General features: G+C 44.2%; 1 protein-coding gene across 3 annotated transcripts in view; it reads right to left on the bottom strand.

Annotated features, from left to right (window-relative positions):
* The window catches only part of LOC146785834 (transient receptor potential cation channel subfamily V member 6-like), a 318,210-nt gene that overhangs the window by 223,831 nt on the left and 69,645 nt on the right, over positions 1 to 24,734 (bottom strand). For all 3 annotated transcript variants that reach the window (XM_085635167.1, XM_085635169.1, XM_085635168.1), the window contains one exon: positions 24,327 to 24,449. In XM_085635167.1, the coding sequence (XP_085491293.1) occupies positions 24,327 to 24,449 (123 nt within the window). The remainder of the gene's footprint in view (positions 1 to 24,326; positions 24,450 to 24,734) is intronic.

The following is a 24,734-nucleotide window of genomic DNA, read 5'->3' as shown; positions in this document are numbered from 1 at the left end:
CCCCGAAGTACCGTCTTGAACGCCTCCCACAAAGAAACAGCAGACGACACAGACCCCACATTGTCTTCAAAATATCGCTCAAGAGATTTAACCAAATCTGCGCGAATTGTGGGGTCACGGAGGTACCAGGGGTTGATCGGGACCACCCTCCCCTCCCCCCTCGGGACAATGTCGAAGTGCAACAGGAGCGGGGAGTGGTCTGAAATACCCCGAGCCAGATGTCGCACCTCCCCAACCCTCCCCGCCTGTGCTGCTGGCATCAGAACATAGTCAAGCCTCGAAAGACTGCCATGAGCCCCGGAATGAAAGGTGTATTGTATCTGCGTAGGGTGCTTCAGCCGCCAACAATCCACCAGCCCCAGGGTATCCAAGAGGCCAGATAACCAAGCTTGGGCGCGGGGGAGATCCCTGGGTGCGTGACGATCCTCAGTTCCGGAAATTACAGCGTTAAAGTCCCCCCCAACCACTAGAACCCCCTCCGGCAGGCCAAGAAGAAGGTGCCCCAAATCAGCGAAAGTAGTCGTCTGCAACCCTGGCGGGACATAAACAGAAACCAAAACAATCACTTTACCCTCCAGTCTACCCACCAGAGCCGTATACCGTCCCCTATCATCATGGAGCACCTCATCAACCTCCAACGGGAGCGAGGTTTTAACCATAATGCCCACACCCCTCGAACCAGATGTGAAGCCCGAGTGAGCTGCAAGGCGATAGCCCCGTCTATTCATGGCACGAAAGGAATTTCCAATGAGGTGTGTTTCCTGCAGAAATACTATATCGGGTGAGATCCGTTTTAAGAACTGCAGGACCACCCCCCGTTTTATCCTGTCCCCCAGTCCATTAACATTCCAGGATAAAAGCCTCAGTCCCCTACCCCCCATCATAGCCAAAACCGATCAGTCTCCCCCCAGAGAGCCCTTTAGAGATAGCACAACAATACTTCTGCCTTGTGGTACAAATAAACAATACCCAACCCCAACCCAACATCCCAAACAAAACTCCCCCCTCCCTGCACCCCTGCATGAGCCCAGACAGCCCCCCCAACTTGCAGTGTGCCTGTCGCCCCTGTGTAAACTAAACTACAAAGACCCCCTAGAGGAGGAAAGAGAACCCCCTCGAGACACAGCACAACCTCCAATGGAGGGGGAACAAGACACAACAGTCAAGAGACCCTAAGCTTGGCCGAAAGGTGGCATCATCAGGAATGAGCCCCAGTGACAATACCTCATACCCGGTCCGGTGGGCACTCTCCTCCCGCTGCCCCCATCCCATCCCGATCATGTCCCCCAGACAAAGTGTCCAACCAGTCCCCGGCCGTCTCAGGACGGTCAAAAAAGTGAGTGCGACCATCAGCCTCCACACGCAGCCTGGCCGGGAAAAGCATTGCGTATTTTAAGTTCATGTCTCGAAGCCGCCGCTTAACGCCCATAAAACTCAGTCTCTGCTTCTGGACCGCCTGCGTGAAATCAGGATAAAAGTTCACCTCCATGTTCTCCAGCTTAAGCGGCCCTCGCAGTCTGGAAGCTTGTAAAATCGCATCCCTGTCCCGAAAGTTGAAGATACGGGCAATAAGAGGCCGCGGGGGAGCTCCGACCTTCGGTCTGCCGCCAGGAACTCTATGGGCCCTCTCCACCGCAAAGAATTAACTCAGTCCTCGAGGCTGGAGATGGGTAGAAATCAGGTCCTCCACAAAGAGATCCGCCGCCGAATCCTCCAGTCCCTCAGGCACTCCGATAATGCGAACATTATTCCTCCGGGCCCTGCTCTCGGAGTCCTCCAGGCGCCGATCCGTGAGCGCACTTGCCTGCCGGAGCCGGCGCACCTCCGTCTGGAGGGCCGCTACCTCAGTCGTGAGGCCCGACGCGGTATGGGCCAAAGAGTCAACCCGGTCATTTGTCTTAGATAGATCTGCTCTAACAAGGTTGACATCGATGAGGACCGCATCGAGTTTGTGCGCCAAGGTGTCGAATTGTTGGCCCACCGAGGTCTTCATCTCAGCAATGGCGCCCATGACGTCCTGCAAAGTCAGATCCGTAGGCAAATCCGGGGCATCCGGGGGGCACTCGGAAGACTTATGCGACCCGCCGGGAGACCCCTTCGGGAGGGTGTAGCGATCCATAATGTTGACTTGAAGTGCGGTGCCACGCCGGGTCGATTTGGCCTTCAGCCGATCTCCATCCTGCTTCGTGGCCATCGTCGTGTATCTTGCACCCTCACTAGTCACGCAGTGGAGAGCAAGCAATCGAGGCCAAGAACCCCGGAGGTCACCTCAGGAAGGCGGAGCAGGTCCCCGCAGGCAGGCAGGCAGGGTCCCCCAGCGAGGCCACCACCACACAAAAAAGCGCCGTAATCCCACTCGCGATGACGGCAAGGGGACTCAAAAGCGAAAGTGAAAGTGTGGGGTACGCGACTCGCCAGGCTCGTCCCGCCGTTGTTAATCACTTCTCCACTGGATCACCCCCAAACCCGAGTCCGGGGTCAGGAGAGAAGTAGGCCTCAAACTTCAGTCGATGCTCATCCCGGCACCCGGGGTCCGATTCAAAAACGGAAAACGGGTACCACCTCGGCTCAGGTTCACCGACACAGTCCCCTCAACCAATTCAGGATGAAGACAGGATAAACGTAGGAGGTTGCGGAGGTCCTCGGGAGCCTCGCACCTACGCGGCCATCTTGGTTGCGCGCTAGGCTCCTCCGGACTTGAATTTCTTTGTGAAAATCTCTATTATTAAAGTACAATTATTTTTGAGGAACAAAATGTTCTAAATATTTAGAAATAACTCTTACTCTAGTACTCTAATTCGCTATATTTCCCTTGTGCAAAAACCATTCTGTAATATGAAGGGGGGGGGGGGTGAAATGTCTTTGTTCTGTTCTGCATTACCAAGCAGAAACAGTGTAAAATGGAATTGTCCTTCTTTGCACCAGTGCAAAGATCCTGCAATAGGATATTTGTTTTTTATTTATTTTCTTAAAGACAAATACTGGTAGGGCCAAGATGGCGGCACAGTAGGAAGCAAGACATTCTCTTCCTCAAGACTTAACTGACTCCACAGCAATCCCGTGATCCCCAGGACCCCAAAATCAAAATAAAGGTACCCTGATCACGGGAAAAGCTTGCTGCATCCACTGTTTAGGGCGCCTCCATTATTTCTAGCCCGAAAAGTAGCCGATACTGAAGACCCTGAATGATATTCTATGCTCAACAAGAAGATGGCAGTGGTCCCAGAGACCACAGAAGATAGAAGTGGCGCAGCTGCCGATATGTGGAGGCATGCTGAAACAGGCAAAGGGGACAATATCGTCCAGGTGCTGTGCAGATACACAGCAACTCAAGGATGGGGCACCCCATTAAACACACAACTCTCTGCACAGCCTTCAGCAACATGGCCGTATCTGGTAAGATAAGAGGCTGGAATAGCTGTGCACTGGTGGGCACGACTGGTTAGGAAGACCTGCATTGGGGGTGGTGTGAACGTCAGGTATTTTCGGGGGAGGCCAGGGCTGCACACCGCAGGCCTGTCTGAAGAAGCGGAGCACCATGGGTGCCTTGGAAGTGGTGTAGCGCCACTGGGCTTATTTACTTTGTCTCTTTTTATCTCTTTACACTACTCCTCAGATTCATTTACTTGGTCCGAAAAGGATCGAATATAGGGGATCCAATGAGGTTATCCAATGAGGACCAGGAATTGGGTAACTGACCTAAAACTTGCAATTAAATTTATGTATATAACTCTCAGGACTAAACTATACAATTACACAATTATCACATCTAGACTAAATCTCCTGAAGAAATTCAGTCGAACTAGAATGATGCTAACCAAAATTTCAGTTAGAGCTATGCAAAATAGTAACATTAGTATTTGCTGACCAGAGATCTCTCTATTTAGTATCTCATCTCTCATTAATACTCAGTTGGAATTTCACAATCAATAATTGAAGATGAGACATAGAGAGACAGAAACAGGATTTGAAGATGGTTTAATTTATCAGTAATTTGAAAAGAGTAAAAACATCAATATCAGGCCTTTACGTTTAGGAGTGCAAAATAATCAAATTAATGTCTTTTGAACCATCAATTACCAAAGTTCAAGAGGAAGAGTTCAGGAAGGTACATGAACCATATCAGCTCACAGGTACTCTACCATGAGGGAAAGAAGTCCTGGAATAGCACGCACAGCATATGCGTCAGCCCAAGGAAAGCCAGTAGAGTCCACAAGATCAAAAGCTGTCTCTCAGTCCGCAAAGAACAAGATCTCCAAAGAAAAAAGAATGAGAAAGACTGAACTCCTCTCTGTCACACAGGGTATATTATCAAAGTTCCGGTGTGACACCTCCTGGGTCACCTCAGGAGGTGGACAGACCACTCAGTCCATTCGTCAGTTCGGATAGGACGATTGTCATGCAGCATGAAGAAGGCACATTTTATGGCAAAAAGTTTGTGATCATCCCGTAAGCTGTTTAACCATCCAGTGTGTATGATTTTTAACAATGGTCCTTTTGCAGACGCACGAGTGAGTTCAAGAGGACAGTTTCAAATTACCAACATATAAAATCATTTAAAAATATAAGACATTTATATTGTTTCTAGTAATTCTCATTAGTACATACATGAAGATTATTCTGTAGAAGTTTCAAAGAAATTAGAATTGTTGTAAACATGCAACACCATTTCTCTTTTTCTCTTTTGGTGCTCACTTTTGCATAAGCAAAACATAGAGGGCCTCATTACGATGTTGGTTGGAAAGCATTCTGACCAACTTCGTGTTGGAATCGGTTCCGACTGACTCTGGTTCGGCAAGTACGACTGACCAATTACGATGCTTCCAAACACCTTTCGGTCGGACTCACATTAACTTCAATGGGAGCCTGGGTTCTGACCGACAACACAGGCTTCCATTAAAAAATGGGGTGGTTGTGGAAAACCTTGCACCCTGTCACAGGCACCCCATGGTGCCTGCAACACTGTGCATGGTTTGAAAGAGGGGTCCCATGGGTACCCCCATGGGCCCCAACTGGAGGTCTCCAGGTGAAGGAGGGGGCCAGCTAGGGGCCCCCAAAGTCAGTTTCCGACAGGCGTTTCATGTCGGACTGACCGACCCGGAAAGGCTGATCGAATGCGACATCGTAATACAACGGTTGTAAATGTGGTCCATAGAACTGTAAGATTCGGCTTCGACTGACTCAGAGTCTCCGAATGCGGTCGGAGTCGAGTTGGAAAGACCGAAAGGTTACCGTCTATCGTATTCGGTCGATCGGAAATGTTTCAGAGTCGGCCAGAAACATGGGTTCCTACACTGTTTAGGAAAATCCGAATGCTGTTCAGAGCCTTTCCGATCGACATCGTAATGAGGCCTAAAGTTTTAAAATGAGACTCCTAAAATATACACACATAATGTCATCTAAATTACCTTAGTTTTATAAATTCTTCACATTTATCATTATTTAAAGGAGAATGGTTAATGAAATCTCTATAACACATGAGTCATCACCTTCACCTTCCCCTTCACATTTCTATTCCATGTTAAACTAATATACCATTGCAATTTAGTAAACATGAACCTATGTTACTCAAATTAATCGTTTTATCTAACCTACTTACTTCTGCATGCTTTTACAATGCAGTAGCTAAGTCTTTTTCATGATCTGTTTCTCAAGATTCTTCAAAGTATAGTAAACAAAAGTTGTGCATCTTTGTAATTTTTCTCTCAAAAAGTGTCAAAAACGGTTTTATGTGTCAACTAAGGGATTCATCAGTTTATCTGCCTCATCAGAAGGTAGAGAAGCAGTGCCTCAATAATAGAGTGCAAACCCGACATCATGTGAGCTACTGTGCTGGATGCTGGCAAAAGGTGCACCCAATCCCTGGAATGCAAAGGCCTCCCACACTGGGAGCCAAGATGGCAGATGCAGGTAGAACCCTCTAATTTAGAAACGATATGCCCTCAGCCACCAAAGAGATAGTGCAGGCATAGTTGTAAAGGACATCCATCATCTTACTAAACCAATGAATATTGTAGCTACGCAGCTGGGTCCGGAGCTATAATGTAATTTGAGGAGAAGGGAATCCCTCTTAGCGCCAACAGACACACAGGCTACATACTAAAGACAATTAGCAACGACAGTGAAAAAGGCATGGCCAGAACATTAAGCACTAAATGCATCATAAGAGGAGTCAACTGGTGCCTTGAAGGACTAATGATGACACTAACTTACACTTGAGAGCTGGGAAGAGGTTTCCACAGTGAAATGGGCAGCTGCTGCGTAGCATGTGTACTTAAAATGGCAACCACCAGGAATTGGAAAGGTTCCTCCATTAAGGACATGTTACCCGATCAGGGTGAGCAAAATAGAATAATACAACCAAGCCAATCTCCAGCTCGCCTTAAAGAGACACGCTAACACAAAAAGATTTAGGTTTCCAGGAAAGACAGGTGAGGCGCTCCTTCTTGGAGGATCCCATCAGGGGCCTGCGAAAGGACCTCCAAATACTGAAGAGCAAGATCAAACAAGGTGTTCAGAATCTAAAACAGGGCATTAATGACTTGGGAGATAGAGTCTGTTCTCTTGAGAATACAGGAGATATGCGAGAGGAAGCTATGGAGGCACTAACACAAGAGGTCCTCTTCCTCAAAGACCGTCATGCAGCTGGAGGTCTTTCAGAATCCATCAAGACACCAGAACATACATATTAAGGGAGTTCCACAAAATGCAAAGGACAGGGATATTGCATCATATGTACAGGGACTGCTTAAGCATATTCTCCCAACTCTGTTAGAGAAAGAGATAATACTTGATCGCTCTCACAGTATGGGACCCAATTGAGGGAGAGGAGACCAAACGCCAGATATCTTGACATTCCTACACTCTTACTAACAGAAAGAGAGAATTATGTTGGCAGCCAGAGATATGAAACAAGTTAATTTTGAAAGAAAGAGAGAGGCTTTATACGGCGGGTCCCCAACATTTTCTGTAATAAGAACTACTAATGTTCAATGAAATTCACCTTTAACTACTAATATTATTGGTGTTGTAATAGTGACCACATCATAATTACATTAGTGGTCACTATATGCAAGATACAAGCAGTGATAAGTTCAGTTCATCAGGCATGGTAACCAGCTTTGTGACATGCCTCTACATGTGTGATACATAATTGCCATATCTGCAATACCCCTGACACCAAGGTAATAATATTAGTATAATATAGTAAGTCTTCCGAAAGCAGCATGATTAATCATTCAAATATCAGCTTTAAATAAACTTTGGAAATCCAACCCTGTTTCTCCAAACATAATTCAGAAAATAATGCAGCAGGACAGTGCCTAGCACTCCATTTGCAGACGGATGTAACCGGATTGCTCACTGGACCGGCAGAGCCACTCAGTCGAGAGGTCAGTTTGCAGCCCGGCTCGCCCCTCCCATGTGCCACACACAGATTATTTCAGTGTATCAATAATTCAAATATGTGGCTCCTTCACAACTTACCTCTCAGGAAAAACCCTCTATATTACAATATACAAATTAATATTTATATAATTGGAGACAATCAGACTAATCTGGGTTAATCTATTCAGCAATATGGTGATTTTCGCTGATGTATATGACAAAGGGAAACACTACTAGCTATGGACAATATAATACATTGGCAGATGGAAGGTGCAGTTCCTCACTTGAGTTTGCTGTCAGCCATTTTCTAGACTTGTGACGGTTATGCCGAACGATTCTATGAGGGTAAGCAGAGGGATGAGATATATATTAAAAAGGAGGGGACTCAGAATGGAGCCCTGAGGAACCCTGAGGAACTCCACAAGAGTGTATCTCACTAAAAGTGATGAAATGCTAATGTCCTTAGGAAGAAAAATATGTGTGTGTAAGGAAGGGAGGCAAAGGAAATCTTTTCTTTTAAAGACGAGAACCCTCACTCACCCGAGGGTGACATGCTTCATCATTGGGTCCCCTCTTGCACACTGTAACCGCAAGGTATACAGTGTGGGCTACAACTCTCAAAAAAGGGGCAAGAGAGGAGCGTGAGGTGTTTTAATGGGGATATCCAAGGTGACAGGGGGAGTAAGGGGCAGAGTGTGAAATTAAACAGTGTGTAGGTAAATAAAACTAGCTACAGGGTAACAAAATCAAATTTAATAATAGTTCCCATCAGCTATAGTTAAAATGAGGTGATCTAGGATTGACAAAATATCCTAGTTATTGGTGGTCGACATGTTTCTGCCAGATGACTTAATTGTTCGCGGCATTCATCAGGACCTCTCAATATATCACTCTGCTCGTATAATCAAAATAAATGAATTACAGACCATACTCGTTGGTAGGGTGTAAATGACAAAAGGACCAGCTGCAGTCCGGTACAATGTCTCTGAAAAAAGATTGTTGATCAATTCAGTATCATTTGTAAAAACTTTAAGGTCAACCTCCACATACCAAAATAAACACCACACACGTGATATGTGTTACACACGTGATAAAAAGGGGGGAAAACACACATCATTCAGGTAAGTCAGTATATTGTAGGAACTCACCTAAGGGTAATGTTAATTTACCTCTACCTTGCGACGAATGATGCTAAAGAGCACAGATTACTAGAAAGATAAAAGACCGGTTCAGTATGGTTCTCACATGTTGCACAATTATGAACACATAGACTAATAGATTGGTGTTGCTGTCATTGGATATAGTTATGACAAGCACAATCTATAATTTACACAATAAGCAGTATTCAGGATAAAAACTTAATACATCTCATGTCCCAAAAAAAAGGGGAGTGACTCGCAGTCACTTCATCGCCACGTGTAGCTTGTTGGAGTATGAGACGGACTGCATGCCAAATCAATTGAAGTCGTCCGTATGTAATATAACACCCGTTAACCCAATATTCCCAAGGAAACGAGTGGGTCCAGAGCGTTACACGCAAGCTACCAGCACTTAGGATCATGGAATAGAGTTAAATGATAATGGCTAAGTCAGTGAGAAGACTGCACAAATCGGATCGAAAATCACTCAATTTCAACAACACCCAAAGCATCACCGGCTATCCACACTCACTCCCTTCAGTACCTTCCGTTAATCCGTCTCGTCCTAATAGAGCACCAACCCGCTGGGGAGAAACTGCGCGTCTCGCAGTGGTTTTTAAAAACTCCCATGCACCTTCGTTAATGCGTATGCCCGGAAGTGAAACAAGTAGCTTCCGGGTAACGCAGAATCATGGGAAATGTAGTTTAATGCGGGGAACTAGAGGGAGATGGCGCTAAGCACGATCGGAATGCAACAATGCACGCCGTATTTAAACTAAAGTGATTGCCACAACCAGTTTGGACATTCGAAAAATGCTATATGTCCACAGTGCAGTATCCTGATTGGTATATTAAAATCAGGAAAGCGGGGTCATGACATGACGAGATGTAAGGGAGCACGGGAGATGTGGTAATGGTCATTGGGGAACCAGTGGAATACATTGCAGGGGATCAGGGGGCAACAGTCGGGAGACAGCACACCCCGCAGTCTCGTAAAATCTCAAGACATATATACAGATATCCAGTGCACTCAAGGTGACTAGTGTGCCCACCATGTAATATGAAATTAAGTCAGTAATAAAGAGCTCTACACCAGAAAAGAGCTATATCACCACAACCTAACACATACAGATTAGGTGGCTAAATAGATGGAAGGACTCCATACATATAGTTTCCATACGTGGAGCCAGATGCCAAATTAAAAACACATAATATTTGTAATTAGGTACATAATGCACATTCAAGGCTGTCTATCCCATTGGAAATCAGACCAGCATTCCAATGTTCGTGTGTGGTGTTATACGGCATCTAAAAATGGATAAAAGTACTACGGGGGACCTGGAAAGTTTAAACAGAGCACCAGGGAATATCTTCATTCAGACCTCTCAGATGGCTTTTAAGACGGAACACCCACCGTTGTTCATGGCGGAATAGAACTTGTTCCAAAGGTCCCATATTCACATCATAATGAGGTTTGTCAATGATGACCCATTGAAGGTCGTTTTCCGTGTGGCCCTTCTCAAGGTAATGCCTTGTCATACGTGTATTCGATTTTTTGCATCGGATGGTACTACGATGCTCAGTGATTCTTTGTCGTACTTTGCGACAAGTCATTCCAATATAAATCAATGAGCAAGGGCACTTGATCATATATATGACCCCACTGGTGTTGCAGTTTGTGTGGTTATTCAATTTCCATGGTCTTCCCGGTAGAATATCCAGCTCCGTTATGTGACTAGTGAAGGGACAGCAAGAACAGGATCCGCATGGAAAATGACCAACCACAGGATTAGTGTTCCATAGTGTTGACTGGCTGTTGTGATGTACAACAGTTCTTGGTCGTGTGTGTACCATGAGGTCCTGCAAATTACTGCTCCGTTTCAATGCAAACAGGGGTGAGTCCAGTGTCAGCTTGCCTGTGTTAAGTATGTGCCAATTCTTGTTGATGGCCCTTTTAACATTTGTGGTTAAGTTGCTGAAAGTTGTCACACATACCAATCTGTCTGATTTTGGTTTAGTGTATGTTTCCAGGAGTGCCCCCCTGTCATTGTTGCGGGCTCTTTTTGCCGCTCTTTTTACCAGTTGTATTGGATAATGTCTGGCAGCTAGTTCATCAGTCAACTTTTTGGCATGTTTATAATACTGAACCAATTCTGAACAATTTCTCCTGAGTCTAAGAAATTGACCGACTGGAAGGTTGGTAAGTAATGCCCTTGGGTGGAAGCTATGAAAGCTCAATAAGGAGTTACGGGCCATCGGTTTCTGATATAGCTCAGTATGGATCCTCCCATCTTTAGGGTACAGTCGGAGGTCCAAGAAGGGAATGGAGAAGTTGTTATTCTCACCAGTAAACCTCAGATTAGTATCCCGTGTGTTAAGCCATATAGAGAAGTCTTCAAGAGACTCCTGGTCACCTTCCCAGATGACCAGGATATCATCTATATAGCGTTTCCACAGTTTCAATTGATCATGGAAAGGATTATGTAGAGGATAGATGTGTTGAGTCTCAAAATTATGCATGTACAGGTTGGCCATACTAGGTGCACAGGTACTCCCCATGGAAGTACCAGTTGTTTGCCAATACAGTTGTCCTTCAAAACTGAAAAAGTTTTCCTTAAGTGCCAGTGTCGCACATTACATAACAAAGTCATTGGGTGTTTGGTCATCACGTGGATTACTTTCTAATAGATCCCGTATTGTCTCTAAAGAGCCCATTGAAATCCTAATGAGTGAAATGTATTCAGCAGAAATGGTAGGAGAAAGCCTGCCATGAACCGCCCATCAGTAGATCTTGATTAGGGGAAATGATTAAGGATAATAAATATGTAGTCGATTATTCCATGTATTGCACAACATTGAAAATCAGGTGCAAATGATGTTTGTGCTTAATTTCTGATTCTGAAAGGATTGGCCATTTCATTCTCACTTGCAGTAATTCCCCATACATAGTTAGCCAGTTATTACCACGTGACATTTGTTTAAGCAAAACACAGAATTCCAATGTTTCTTGGAGAAGAGGAAACCATGTGGGATTACCACAATAGCTTCTATTCCGATGTGCCGAACTTGGAAGATAAAGGCAACATGTTATCAAGGAAAAGATACACTCTGAAGTATCAGTGTTTCCTCCACCACTTTTGCTGCATGCAAAACTCACAGCCCTTTTAACAAAGAACTAAGTCTAGGGAATTTAGTTGAAATGGTGCCTGTGCAAAATGTTTTGATGGAAGATCCAACTAACACAATTTCCATGATGTGGTTAGACAAAAGCATCAGTCAGTCTATTTGACTTGTTTGGCTTTGTCAATCTTGTCAATCTAATATGGGCGTACCTTTATTTGCCTGCTGCTTTTGTGTTCTTAAGATTTGGATTTGGATTTGGATTTGGATAGGTATTTATAGAGCGCAAACGTTCGCTCCGGAAGGAGCATCATGGCGCTGACAAACCAATGACCAAATCACAAAGAAGGTAGTGGGGGGCTAGATGGCTGCTTTGGTCCAGTCATCAGAGAGATTAAAAATCCACGTTTTGAGATGTTTCCTAAACGGCTTTTCAAGCGTCTGAAATCTGAGATGCCTTGGCATGCTGTTCCAGGCTCTGATAGCCAGGGAACTAAGTGTTTTACCGCCTTTAGACTTCAGATTGAATTTGGAGGGGGTCATGAGGTTTTCTTGCGAGGATCTGAGAGAGCGGCCCGGTGTGTAGTGGGGGAAGCGGCTTGACAAATATGCTGGACCGGATTTGTTGAAGGCTCGGAAAGCTACAATGAGAATTTTAAAGAGTATTCTCTTATGCAAGGGGAGCCAATGTAAGGATTTAAGAGCAGAGGAGATTGAGGATTTGCGTGGGAGTTTAAGGACAAGGCGCGCAGCAGTGTGTAGGACGCCTTGAATTTTCAATCGGGTGGACTTTTTGGTCCCTGCCAGGAGGCCGTTACAGTAGTCCACTCGAGAGAGTATGAGGGCTACCGCGATGGTCTTTCTGGAGTCGAGCGGGAGGAAGTCAAAGAACTTTCTCAGGGACTTTATGATGCCGAAGCATTTACCTGCTACGGTCGTGGCGTGGGTATCGAAAGAGAGATCGGAATCAAAAATAACTCCGAGGTTTCTGGCTGATGAAACTGTCTGAGGTGGGGCAGCGGAATTATCAGGCCACCACAGGGCGGGGCAAAAAGAAGCGTTCTTACCAATGGGCAGGATCTCGGTTTTATTCGAGTTGCAGCGGAGGTGGTTGGCGTCCATCCATTGAAAGACCGCTGTGAGACAGTGCTTAAGATTGAGTTCGGCCGTGTTTGAATTGTCGTTGATAGGGATGACAAGCTGGGTATCGTCGGCATAAGACGTGACGGTTATGCCGAACGATTCTATGAGGGTAAGCAGAGGGATGAGATATATATTAAAAAGGAGGGGACTCAGAATGGAGCCCTGAGGAACTCCACAAGAGACCATTTTTTCTTTTGAATGGAAGGGACCCAGTGTGACAGTTTGAGACCTGTCGCAGAGGAAAGAACTAATCCAGGCTAGGGCCGAGTTTGTAACGCCGATGTCCTTGAGTCTGTTAAGCAGAATGGAGTGAGAAATGGTATCGAATGCTGCCGTGAGGTCAAGAAGGATCAGGATGGCCTTCTTCCTTTGATCTTGGAGGGTTTTAATGGTATCGGTCAGCTCGATCAAGGCGGTTTCGGTAGAATGTTTAGACCGGAAACCGGATTGTTGGGGGTGAAGGAGGTTGTGAATGTCAAGAAAGGACTTGAGCTCCTTGTGGACTAAGTGTTCAGTTATTTTGCCTAGTGCAGGTAATAAGGTGATGGGACGGAGGTTAGTTAGGTCGGAGGGGGGTTTGTTTGCCTTTTTCATGAGAGGTTTAACCACCCCTTTTTTCCAGGAGAGGGGAACAGAACCAGTTTTGAGGGAGAGGTTGACAATTTCATTAATGATAGGATTGACTTCATCAATGATGATATGGAGGATCTTGGGGGGACAAGGGTCAGAGGGAGAGCCAGATTTGCATGAAAGGATCGCTTCTCTGGTCTGAGTCAAGGTCACCGGGGTAAAGTGGTAGAGACTGTTAGCGATTGGGCGAGGTTGGTTTAGATCCAAGATTGAGTGCACAGGGGGGGGAGGGGGGAAGTTTTTATGGATGGAGGAGATTTTTTCATCAAAGTAGTCAGAAATCTTGTCACACAGCTCTTGGGAAGGGGGGATTTCTGGTTGAAGAGCTTTAGGTTTGGTGAAAGATTTTACTATGGAAAAGAGGGTTTTTTGTTTTTGACTGGCCTCTTTAATGGCGTTTACATAGTATGTTCTTTTTGCTGATTTGATTGTTGAAAGATAATTTTTCCTCTGCAGGATGTAGTAGTTACGATCATCAGTGTCGTAGGATCTACGCCATTTGCGTTCAGCTTTCCTGCAGAGTAGGTGAGCGGCTGTTAGATCAGGCGTGTACCAGGGGGCTTTAATTTTCGATTTCTTTAGGGTATTGCCTTTGTTATTCGGAGGGCATCGTTTTGAGATTTCGTGAGAGAGCCAGTTGTTGAGGCATACTGCATCAGTATCGATGTTACCAGAGGAAGAAGGGGTAGTGGTAGGAGAGAAGGGATGGGAACTGAAACTTTTCTCGACAGTTTTCCAATTAATAGAGTGAATGGGTTGGCGAGTGCGTTTTATGCAGGTAGGCGGAGGAACGCTTGAAATGTGAAAGGGGATCAAGCAGTGGTCAGTCCAAATTTGGGGGGTGGGGGACAAGGTGGTGATAGACGGGAAATTGGAACAGACACCATCCAAAGTGTGACCAAGAGAATGAGTAGGCAATTTGACGGTTTGTTGCAGCTTAAAGATGTCTAGTGTCTGCAGAAAATTACTGGTAAGGGGGTCGAAAGATTTTTCGAGATGTAGATTAAAGTCGCCCAAGAGGGTGAAATGGGGGTAGCGGAGTAAGAAGTGTCCGAGGGCTTCGTGAAGGGAGTCAAGGAACTTCGTGGCATTGCCGGGTGGGCGGTAAATCAAACCCCCGGAGAAGGAAAGGGTTTGACTAAGTTTAATGGAGAAACCTAGCCCCTCTGTATCCGTGAGAGGGTCGAGGCAGAAGGTGTGGCAGCTAAAGGAGTTCCTCAGGATGAATGCAACACCTCCTCCTCTACCTTTCTGTCTGTCCTGTCTGTGAAAGGAGTAGCCAGGGGGGAGGGCGATGGCTATGTCTGGGTTACTGTCTTCAGTAAGCCAGGTCTCGGTGATAAAGAGACAATCTAGGTCATGGTCAATGATGAGGTCGTGGATATCCTGACTATGTTTACACAATGACCTAGCATTTACCAGACCGCCTGTAAAGTGCGGACTGTTGGGGGAGGTTGGCTGTTTGGAGGCGAAGTTGAGAGTCCAACGACAATTGTTACAGCTGGTGGAGCCGAATACATTAGCAAGATCAAGCTTGCAGGGGCAGTCAGATCTACCTTGGAGTTTGAGGAGGACGTTGGGAGCGTACCTGATGGTTGGAGGAATTTGGGCAGGGGTTCCTGCGCCTGGCGCGGTCTTGGCGCGGACGGGCGCAGACGGGCTTGCCTTAGGTGCGCCTTCGGCGCGCAAACGGCGCTCCCGCTGCGCTCGTCTGCTGCGCGTTCCATGCATGCACATTTGTAGAGAGAGGAATGGGACGTGGCCTAAAAAGGGGGCGGAGTCAGCGCGCACGCCGCTGGTGATGGCGGCTGCTGGCAGAGAGCAGAGAGGGGCGCGACCAGCTAGTAATCAGCTGTGCGCACGGTGAGTGTGAGCGCTAATTAGTGCCTTGTTATTTTAAAAACACATAGGATTTAGTGACACCACACAGAGCAACAAATGAAGGAAAATGAGCAGTTTTAAAACAGTAGAGTACCTCCAGCTCCCGGCTTCCGCCTCAGGACTGGGTCAAAGGTTTACTGGCTGCCGCTTGTAGTCAGCGGTTTAAGTACGCCGATCAGGGGGCGTGGCCTAAAAAGGGGGCGGAGTCAGCGTGCACGCCGCTGGTGATGGCGGCTGCTGGCAGAGAGGGGCGCGACCAGCTAGTAATCAGCTGTGCGCGCGGTGTGTGTGAGCGCTAATTAGTGCCTTGTTATTTTAAAAACACATAGGATTTAGTGACACCACACAGAGCAACAAATGAAGGAAAATGAGCAGTTTTAAAACAGTAGAGTACCTCCAGCTCCCGGCTTCCGCCTCAGGACTGGGTCAAAGGTTTACTGGCTGCGGCTTGTAGTCAGCGGTTTAAGTACGCCGATCAGGGGGCGTGGCCTAAAAAGGGGGCGGAGTCAGCGCGCACGCCGCTGGTGATGGCGGCTGCTGGCAGAGAGCAGAGAGGGGCGCGACCAGCTAGTAATCAGCTGTGCGCACGGTGAGTGTGAGCGCTAATTAGTGCCTTGTTATTTTAAAAACACATAGGATTTAGTGACACCACACAGAGCAACAAATGAAGGAAAATGAGCAGTTTTAAAACAGTAGAGTACCTCCAGCTCCCGGCTTCCGCCTCAGGACTGGGTCAAAGGTTTACTGGCTGCCGCTTGTAGTCAGCGGTTTAAGTACGCCGATCAGGGGGCGTGGCCTAAAAAGGGGGCGGAGTCAGCGCGCACGCCGCTGGTGATGGCGGCTGCTGGCAGAGAGCAGAGAGGGGCGCGACCAGCTAGTAATCAGCTGTGCGCGCGGTGAGTGTGAGCGCTAATTAGTGCCTTGTTATTTTAAAAACACATAGGATTTAGTGACACCACACAGAGCAACAAATGAAGGAAAATGAGCAGTTTTAAAACAGTAGAGTACCTCCAGCTCCCGGCTTCCGCCTCAGGACTGGGTCAAAGGTTTACTGACTGCCGCTTGTAGTCAGCGGTTTAAGTACGCCGATCAGGGGGCGTGGCCTAAAAAGGGGGCGGAGTCAGCGCGCACGCCGCTGGTGATGGCGGCTGCTGGCAGAGAGCAGAGAGGGGCGCGACCAGCTAGTAATCAGCTGTGCGCAAGGTGAGTGTGAGCGCTAATTAGTGCCTTGTTATTTTAAAAACACATAGGATTTAGTGACACCACACAGAGCAACAAATGAAGGAAAATGAGCAGTTTTAAAACAGTAGAGTACCTCCAGCTCCCGGCTTCCGCCTCAGGACTGGGTCAAAGGTAAGAAGCACAATCCATAATGAAATCATCCCAGGCTGCACCCAGCAAAGATTTTGGACCTTCTATGTGGCGGGTAGCAGAACAAAGGTGTTGCTCATCTATCAGATTTGATAGCTAAAGATCAAACACTTGTCACATGGAGCAATATACTAGACCCTGGAAGGCTGAGAGTTGCTGTATTCCTAACATTTCCCTCATCCTAAGAGCAAAACCTTCACAAAATAATCTTGATTAGATTACTGGCCAGAGAACAGAGCTCTTCTGTGCTGATGTTTGCTCAAAACGCTAGCTTTCTCTGGTTCTATTTGTCTGCAGTCCTGAGAACTGTATCAGACCTGTCTCTTGCTGTAGAAGCCCGTTCCACTTTGATGATGAGTGTAAGGATGTTGTCCAAGTTAATCTCTCCTCTGATAAGTGCATTTCCTGTAGTCTTATACAGAGCATGTCTAGAGATGGGATGACCTCCAGGTGTCTGGCAGTCCCTAATTTGGAGGAAAAGGGCCCCAGAATGTATGGGCTTTGCATGCAGAGACATGGAGGTGATTACTTATGCACAGGTCAGTGATTTATGAGTGCAACAAAATGAAACCAAAGACGCACCAATACCTCATCAGAACAACACTTTTGGGCCTCATTTAGGATCCACAGAGTTTGACACAGTAACGTTAAGCCACATTGTTAATAATAGCAGGGGCGTCAGTCACTTGGAGGTAGGGGGACTTCCAGGCTTGAAAGCCTGAGGGCCTCCTTAGAAATTGGGATGAGGAATCTGTAACACTGCATCTGATTCTCCTTCTCTATGAAGGTACTATGGATATCATAATGCTGGTGGGGCTAACTCCTGATATCCCGGCCACCTGATATACCTCCATAAATAAATTGTTTTCCAGAGATTTTTTTATTTTTATTTGTGTTTTCAGATCATTAGAGAAGTAACTTAGCTTGGGTTGACACTGCTGATCCAAGCCAAATTTTTCTGGATGACATTTTTAAAAATGGTGGATGTGTTGCATTGAGGATGTAATATTTCCAGAACCATGAGACATATATAGTTCATTTTGGTGTCAAAACATAGGTTTAGGGGGCCAAGTAGTCTTATAGAAACAGAAAATAACTCCTCAGAGCAACCCTTCCACCATTTTCCAAAATGGCGGCTATAATAGAGGAAGAAGAGACGTATGCAGAAATGAAACAAATAATATTTATTTTTATCCTTTTATGTGTACACCAAACAATGTTTATATTCAGAATGTGGAAAAATATGAATATGAAAGAAATAATGTTTATCACACCTGTTTTAGAAACACATTTTCATAGTTTACTTTATTTATTTGTTTCAGAAATCACCCCTGGTACATTTGTAAAATGTTGAACATTTGAGAAGAGCATATCGCCAGGAACATCTTTTTTGTAGCACAGGATTTGCAAGTACATGTATGTGTACGTTCTGTGGGTAGGGGCTTTAGAAATTTCACTGGTTAAAGCACCCCATCAATATCTACCCAAAATTCACACTGATCTTTCTCTACACTTGCTTGATTCAAAACAGTTACACATCTTCTGATCAAGTAGAATGCTCTTTTAATGTGTCCACACACAGAATATGATGCTGGTGGAAGATCACTTAGCGGGACTAATCTCTTGAACTCACTGTACCGAAGATGGTCAAATGTGTGACAGTCAGAACTCATTTTCCACACATGCACAAGGTATTTTTCTACGTTTTTAAAGTCACATTCTCAGCTTCACAGATTCATCAGTTAAAGCTCCAAGCTTTGTTCCAAATTTGCTCCTAGTGTCATCATATATAAGATTATATGCCTTGATAAGAACACTGGGCCTCTCGGGGTCAAGTTTCTTGTAAAGAATACGAAGCAAGATTAAGTGTCTTTTCTCGTCTGTTCTATTATGTATTCATAACTCTGACAATCTTTGACTTATGAACATTGCAACAATTCTAAGTAGCACAATAATCACATCTGTGTCATTTGACAGTACAATAACTCGATTGGAACCATTTCGAACAGCCCACTCAACATGTAGCACAACACGAAGGTCAGCTTCCTCCAATTTGCTGTTAGGTTTTTCAACAATATAGCTGTATCTTTTGAATATATCTCTGCGGGAACCAACTCCTCATTGACAATCATTCCACTTGCAGTCATTGGAAATTCAGTGATCACTGAAACATCAACAATGTTTTGGCAAGTTAACATCTGTAAGTTCATATTGCTCGATGCTGAGGACCAGAATTTATCAAGTTGGACAGGTATCAATGATTCAATCAATCAATCAGGGGGATTATAAGTTCACTACTCACCCATGAGGGTCTCAAGGCGCTGGGGAGGGGGGTTCAGCAGTTCCGTTTCAGTTGAAGAGCCAGGTCTTCAGAGCCTTCCTGAAGGTGTCCAGGGAGGGGGCACATCTGATGTCGGTGGGGAGCTCGTTCCAGGTCTTGGCCGCGATATAGGAGAAGAATCTTCCCCCTGCTCTGCGGATGTGCAGGATTTCGAGGAGGAAGAGGTTGGTGGAGCGTAGGTTTCATTGGGTACGTGGAGGGTGGTTCTGTCGTTGAGGTATTGGGATTTGGGGTTGTGTAGGCATTTTTAGGCATAGGTGAGTGTCTTGAAGGTGACTCTTTTCTCGATGGGGAGCCAGTGGAGCTTGCAAAGGTGTTGGATGATGTGTTTGTGTCGGGGGGTCCCGAGGACCAGTCTGGAGGCGGTGTTCTGTATTGTCTGGAGCTTGCGGAGTAGAGACTTGTTGATGCCCGCGTAGAGGGCATTTCTGTAGTGTAGGTGTGGAATTTCTGATGCAGGCAAGGTATTGTTCCACTTGTAAACATTTGTCTGATTCTCTCACAATCTTTACCAGATAACTGTCAAAGACAATGTGCAGTTCTTACAAGATGCACACTGACTATAATATCGGTAGAACAGTCTGAGCGACCTCTCCAAAGTTTTGCAAGGATGAAATCTTGACCATTCCCAAATGTGACATATAGTCCACAACAAAAGCAGTTTTCAATGAGGACACCTTTTCAGATTGAAATTCTTCAGTGGAAATATTTTTTTCGAACTCTTGTACGAGTTGTTGCTTCACTGGTTTGGTTGCAACATCTCCAGCAAATAATGCGTTTGTTGAAAGAAGAACATGCAACAGAATTTCCTTGATAAATTCCCCATTTTCATTTGCTACATCCATATCTCTATGTGCTTACAAAAGTTTTTTTTGTAACCTGTTTTCTAGTGGCTTTTTGGACAAAACTCTCTTTATGGCAGTTAAAGCATGGACGTTTAGCTTTAATGATTGATTTAAACACTTTTTCTCTTTCAATACAAATCTCTCCTGCGTATGGTTTTGATCCATGTTCCAGGAAATCTAGTAGACATGTCTTTGTATCAATATCCACATTATTGTTTGGCCATGAAGTTGTGTAGTCTCACAGGCTCAGTCATTTCAAAGGGGTTTCCTTGCTGCCGCATGAAATGATGAAGACTATCAACATATTTAATAAAACATTCCCCTCTCTTTTCCACAAGTTCGTGGTGAGGAACAGTTTCACAATGGTCCATATATTTTGAATTTGTCATCCCACAGCAAACAGAAAGGACTTCATGGTAGACTGGCTGTCATTCAGCAACGTATTCACTTTTATATGTCTGGCCAACATTTCCCTTGGAGCTTTTCTATGATCTCTGGATCGTCTGTTCCAGTTTCATATCTGAAGCCACAGCATTGAGCCTTCCCTTTCTGTCTTTCACCACAAAATGTCTTTGGATGAATTTTCTGTAGAGGTATGATTTTTCCACCTCTAGCTTCTTCACTCTTTCCAATTACCATGACCCATTTCTCAGTTAGCTTATGCAATCAGATTTGCGAAACAAAGTAATCAGTGACTCCATAGTCTTCACATGCAGCTCCCATTCACCTTCTCGATCAGCATGTACCAAGTTTTTCACAGAGCTAACACGTGAAAAACATTTCCCCAGTACTTGAAAAGTTCCGATTTCTCTTCACATTCTTTGACAAACCCTACAAAGATGGTTTTCAGGTTTTCTGATATTGAACTGAGTGTATTGAACATTTCTTGACTTTGGATTATGTCTTTTGAATGAAGTGCACCCTGTGCCATTTTTACTTCTGAGATAAGTTATGCAAAACCAAATTTGCCATTCTTGTTCCAGAAAGCAATTCAATGCAATGTTGCTATAGTCTAAGATATTATGAGCATACCTTGTTATGAACAAACATAATGAGTTCCGCTCAATACTGACTGGACATTTTGTTTCCAAAGATTTCAGCTGCAATAAGTGCACCATCTATGCCACATCCACTGAGATAACTTCCTGTACAACGCAACCCAACTTTTGTCTTGTGGAAAACGCCCATCACTGGATAAAGACATCAAATTCTACTGGTTCGCTAATAAAAATGTCAGCTACAATATGAAAAACACCTTTATTGCAGGCAATTGGCAGGATAGGCTGGCCTCCAAGCTGTGCATGAACATTTTTGACATTTTGTAGAGGTGTGTATACTGTTGCATAGTTTGTGACTAGAGATGTCATTACTGGTAAAAACCCAACCTTCTTCAGTGGGACAGTATTCTAGGAGATCAGATCATGAATTCCAGCTCACAGAGGAATTGGCTTTTCTTCATCCTTCAGTCTGCACCAAATAAGCAATATGATATATTCAGTTAAATCAGCTTTGCTGACTGCAGCATTAGGTAGAAGAAGATCCATGCCCTGAGCCACTTTGAAACTTTCTGGTAGACTGGGACATGTTAATGGCCTGTAGTGAATTTGCACACATTGGCAAGACAGCTGGGTTTCAAGTTTGCAGCTTTGTTTGCTTATGCCTAGAACAGACACAGCTTGTTTTCCAGCAGCTGCTTTATTGGTACAGTCCAGAAAAAGCACCATGGCAGCATCATGTGTTCTGGATGTTCCAATCAAAGAAGAGTTGTCTTCAAAATCAAAATTATCAAGAGCAGCAATTGTTAATCCTTTCCTGGTAAAGTGACTTGGAAGTGGTGTGGTGTGGGATTCACAAGATTTTAAAGCATGAGCTGCTAACAAGTTTCTGCTCTGTACTATGTCATTATAACTTGTTGATACACCAGTCCTATTCACTGAAGTGATTACCTCCCTACTTTTGCACTTGTCATAGATTGCATGGGCAGTCATCATATGTAGTGGAGTTTTCTTTTTGCCGTGATGTAATTCATAAAAGATGATTTGGAAAAAACAGAACATTTACACAGCATTAGCCTGTTGGTTCATGGGATTATCTTCCACTTCTTTGCTTATATCTTCAAGGCCATCATCCATGTCATCGCCTTCTGTTCCGAACTCACGAACTTTAGTTTGCAACAGTTTGGTTTGCTGATATTAAACAATGATGTAGAAATGTTAAGACAACATCAGGCATTCTTGTAGACTCCCATGATTTGCGGAGCTTTGTGGCTTCATGACATTTGTCATTAAATCCAAAATCTAAATCTTTCAGGACATTTCTTAAAATGGTTCTTGCTGATTTTACTGCATTCTGTGATCTGATTAGAGCAGCAAGAACTTCGGGAGCCAAATCAGCTAAGAACACCATAAGTGGTTCATTCTTTTTATCAGAATGACAAAAACAGATTCTGTTGTACATTCTCACCAGAAAAATCTTAATTTCATTATTATGGATCAATAAAGTTTCATCAATGTTGACCATTAGTTCTCTGATCTCACTGAGTGTGAACCCGTAGCTAGCACTCAGGAGTGGCTTTAAACAATCAGGAGTGGATTTCAAACTTAATTTGCTTTTTCAAAGAGTGCAAACTTAACTGATGGCTGTCAGTTAGTTGCTGCTGGGAGCTCATTGTACATTCATATTTTCAAATGTATGCATGCATGCAGTGCAGGTGAGCATACAAATCTGCTGCAAATACATTCATTTCGTTATTTAGATCAGCTACTCGGCTGAAAACTTCATCTTGGAAGAAACTAACTGCAGATATAAACATGTTTGCCCTTTGAGACTCACATACCCTGTTCTTTGTTCTTTCATCAAGCCCTTTGGCCCTTGTTCTAGCTAAACCACAGATAACACATTGAAGATCCTTTGCTTTCTGATCAATTGTTGTAGGTGAACGAGGGGAAGCCATCGATCTTTTAAGTGGATGGGGATTGGGTTCGGTTGTGATCGCTTTCTCAGAAAATTTGGAGTCACTGGTTTCCGCTATTTTTGACAAATTTTTCCATTCCTGGCTTTATTCCATTGTAAAGGACTTGTAGCACTTGTTGTTACAATGACAGAATATTTGATCCTCTTAACCCATCAGTTTCAATCATTTGTAATCTTCGGCTAGCCATATTTGTGCAGCATCTCAAAATCTCTTCGGTCCAGCCGCAGTTGATGTCAGCTTTTCTTTCAGATTAATTTGGATTCTGAAACATTTTTCTTTGTTGAAGGAGTCCTCAGATTTTGTAGTAAGCAACACTCTGTCAGGAGGTAAAGATCCTCTGCTACCACCTTCTTCTCTCATGTTTACGTATTTGAATAAATAAAAAACCTAAAGCAAAAACAATATTAAAATTAATTTCCAATATGATGGTTAAAACACATCAATATAGAGCCACCATTTTGGAAAATGGAGGAAGGGTTGCTCTGAGTAGTTATTTTCTGTCTCTGTAAGACTACTTGACCCTCAAAATCTGTGTTTTGACACCAAAATGAATAATATAGGTCTCATGGTTTCTGATATATTACATCATCACTACAACACATCCACCATTTTTTTAAATTTCGTCCCGGATTAACAATGTCTATCCTAGCTAAATTACTTCTCTAATGATCCAAAAACACAAACAAAAATGAAATTCTCTAAACAACATTTTTTTAAACGCGGATAAATCAAGGGGCCAGGACCAATTCCAGTTCCAGAGGAATTAATAGGCCACTCAAAATGTGGACCTTGGTCTGATTGCCCTGACAGGCAGAAGACAGGAACAGGATAGGAAGGGGAGGAGGGCTAAAGACTATAGCACATTGTGGATGAAATGTTTTTCATGGAATAAAACAATATTTTGGAAACTTCACTGTCCACTGTGGAAGAAGTTACAACATTTCATTAGATTTGCCACTACTCATCACTCCTACCACATGCAGTCACAACTCCTTGCAGCTTCTTATTTGTGTGATTCACATGGACAATACACGAGATGTGGAAGATCTTGTCAGGCTTGTTGGCTTCTGTAACAGTAAACTGAACAATTTCCCAAAAGGGTATTTTGTTTCATGAAAAGTTTGATAGAACATTCTTCAAACCACTTTAATTAAGTCTTAGGTTTTGAGAGCACTTTGTATTTGGTGGACCTTTTCAGGCATACATGCCATCAATGGCTCAAATATGCCTGTGGTTTGACAATTCAGTCAATTTTAGAGATGAAGAATGCTCAACAAGATCAGGAGTATTTATTTGCTTGACTGTGTTTTTTAGATTGTATGTTTGTGAATATTGGTATGTCCCAGTGTTTAGTGCTTTGGGGTTGGTTAATGAACTGCATGCCTGTTTCTTTAACATTGTAAAGAGGAGAGAATGGACGTACGTTTTACTCTTTTTTATGTTACTAACATATTATGAATGTTTATAATGCATTTAAAGTGATAGATGCACATTACCTTGGTACATCTCAGACTCCATTGGTTTGTTGAGCAAGAAGGGATAAGCATCCAATAATGTAACAGCAGCTTGCCTGTTGTTGTAAAGTGCTGCTACATGCAAAACGTTTTCTCCCAGTGCACCTAGGACAGAAACATATAATTTAATGTAACATTTAGTGATGCACTAATGAAAATAACAAGGACTGAAGATGTTTTGTGGTGAACAATATGGAAAGTAATTGACACAAGTAATCAGGGCAAGATGATTTAAGGAACCCCTCATAGATGAGGTGACTCCAAAGAGGTTTACTTTTGTTACTCATTTTAGAAGTTTAGCGAGGAATGGGCCTAGTTAATTACAGCAGCTCACCCTATGCATCGAAGTGCATAACTAACCTCTCACGCATGTGCAAACCTTACTGGTAA

The sequence above is a fragment of the Triturus cristatus genome, chromosome 11 (assembly GCF_964204655.1).
Source record: "Triturus cristatus chromosome 11, aTriCri1.1, whole genome shotgun sequence".
Taxonomy (NCBI): Eukaryota; Metazoa; Chordata; class Amphibia; order Caudata; family Salamandridae; genus Triturus; species Triturus cristatus.
The sequence above is the reverse complement of the archived record's forward strand: the minus strand, read 5'-3'. Positions and strand labels throughout refer to the sequence as shown.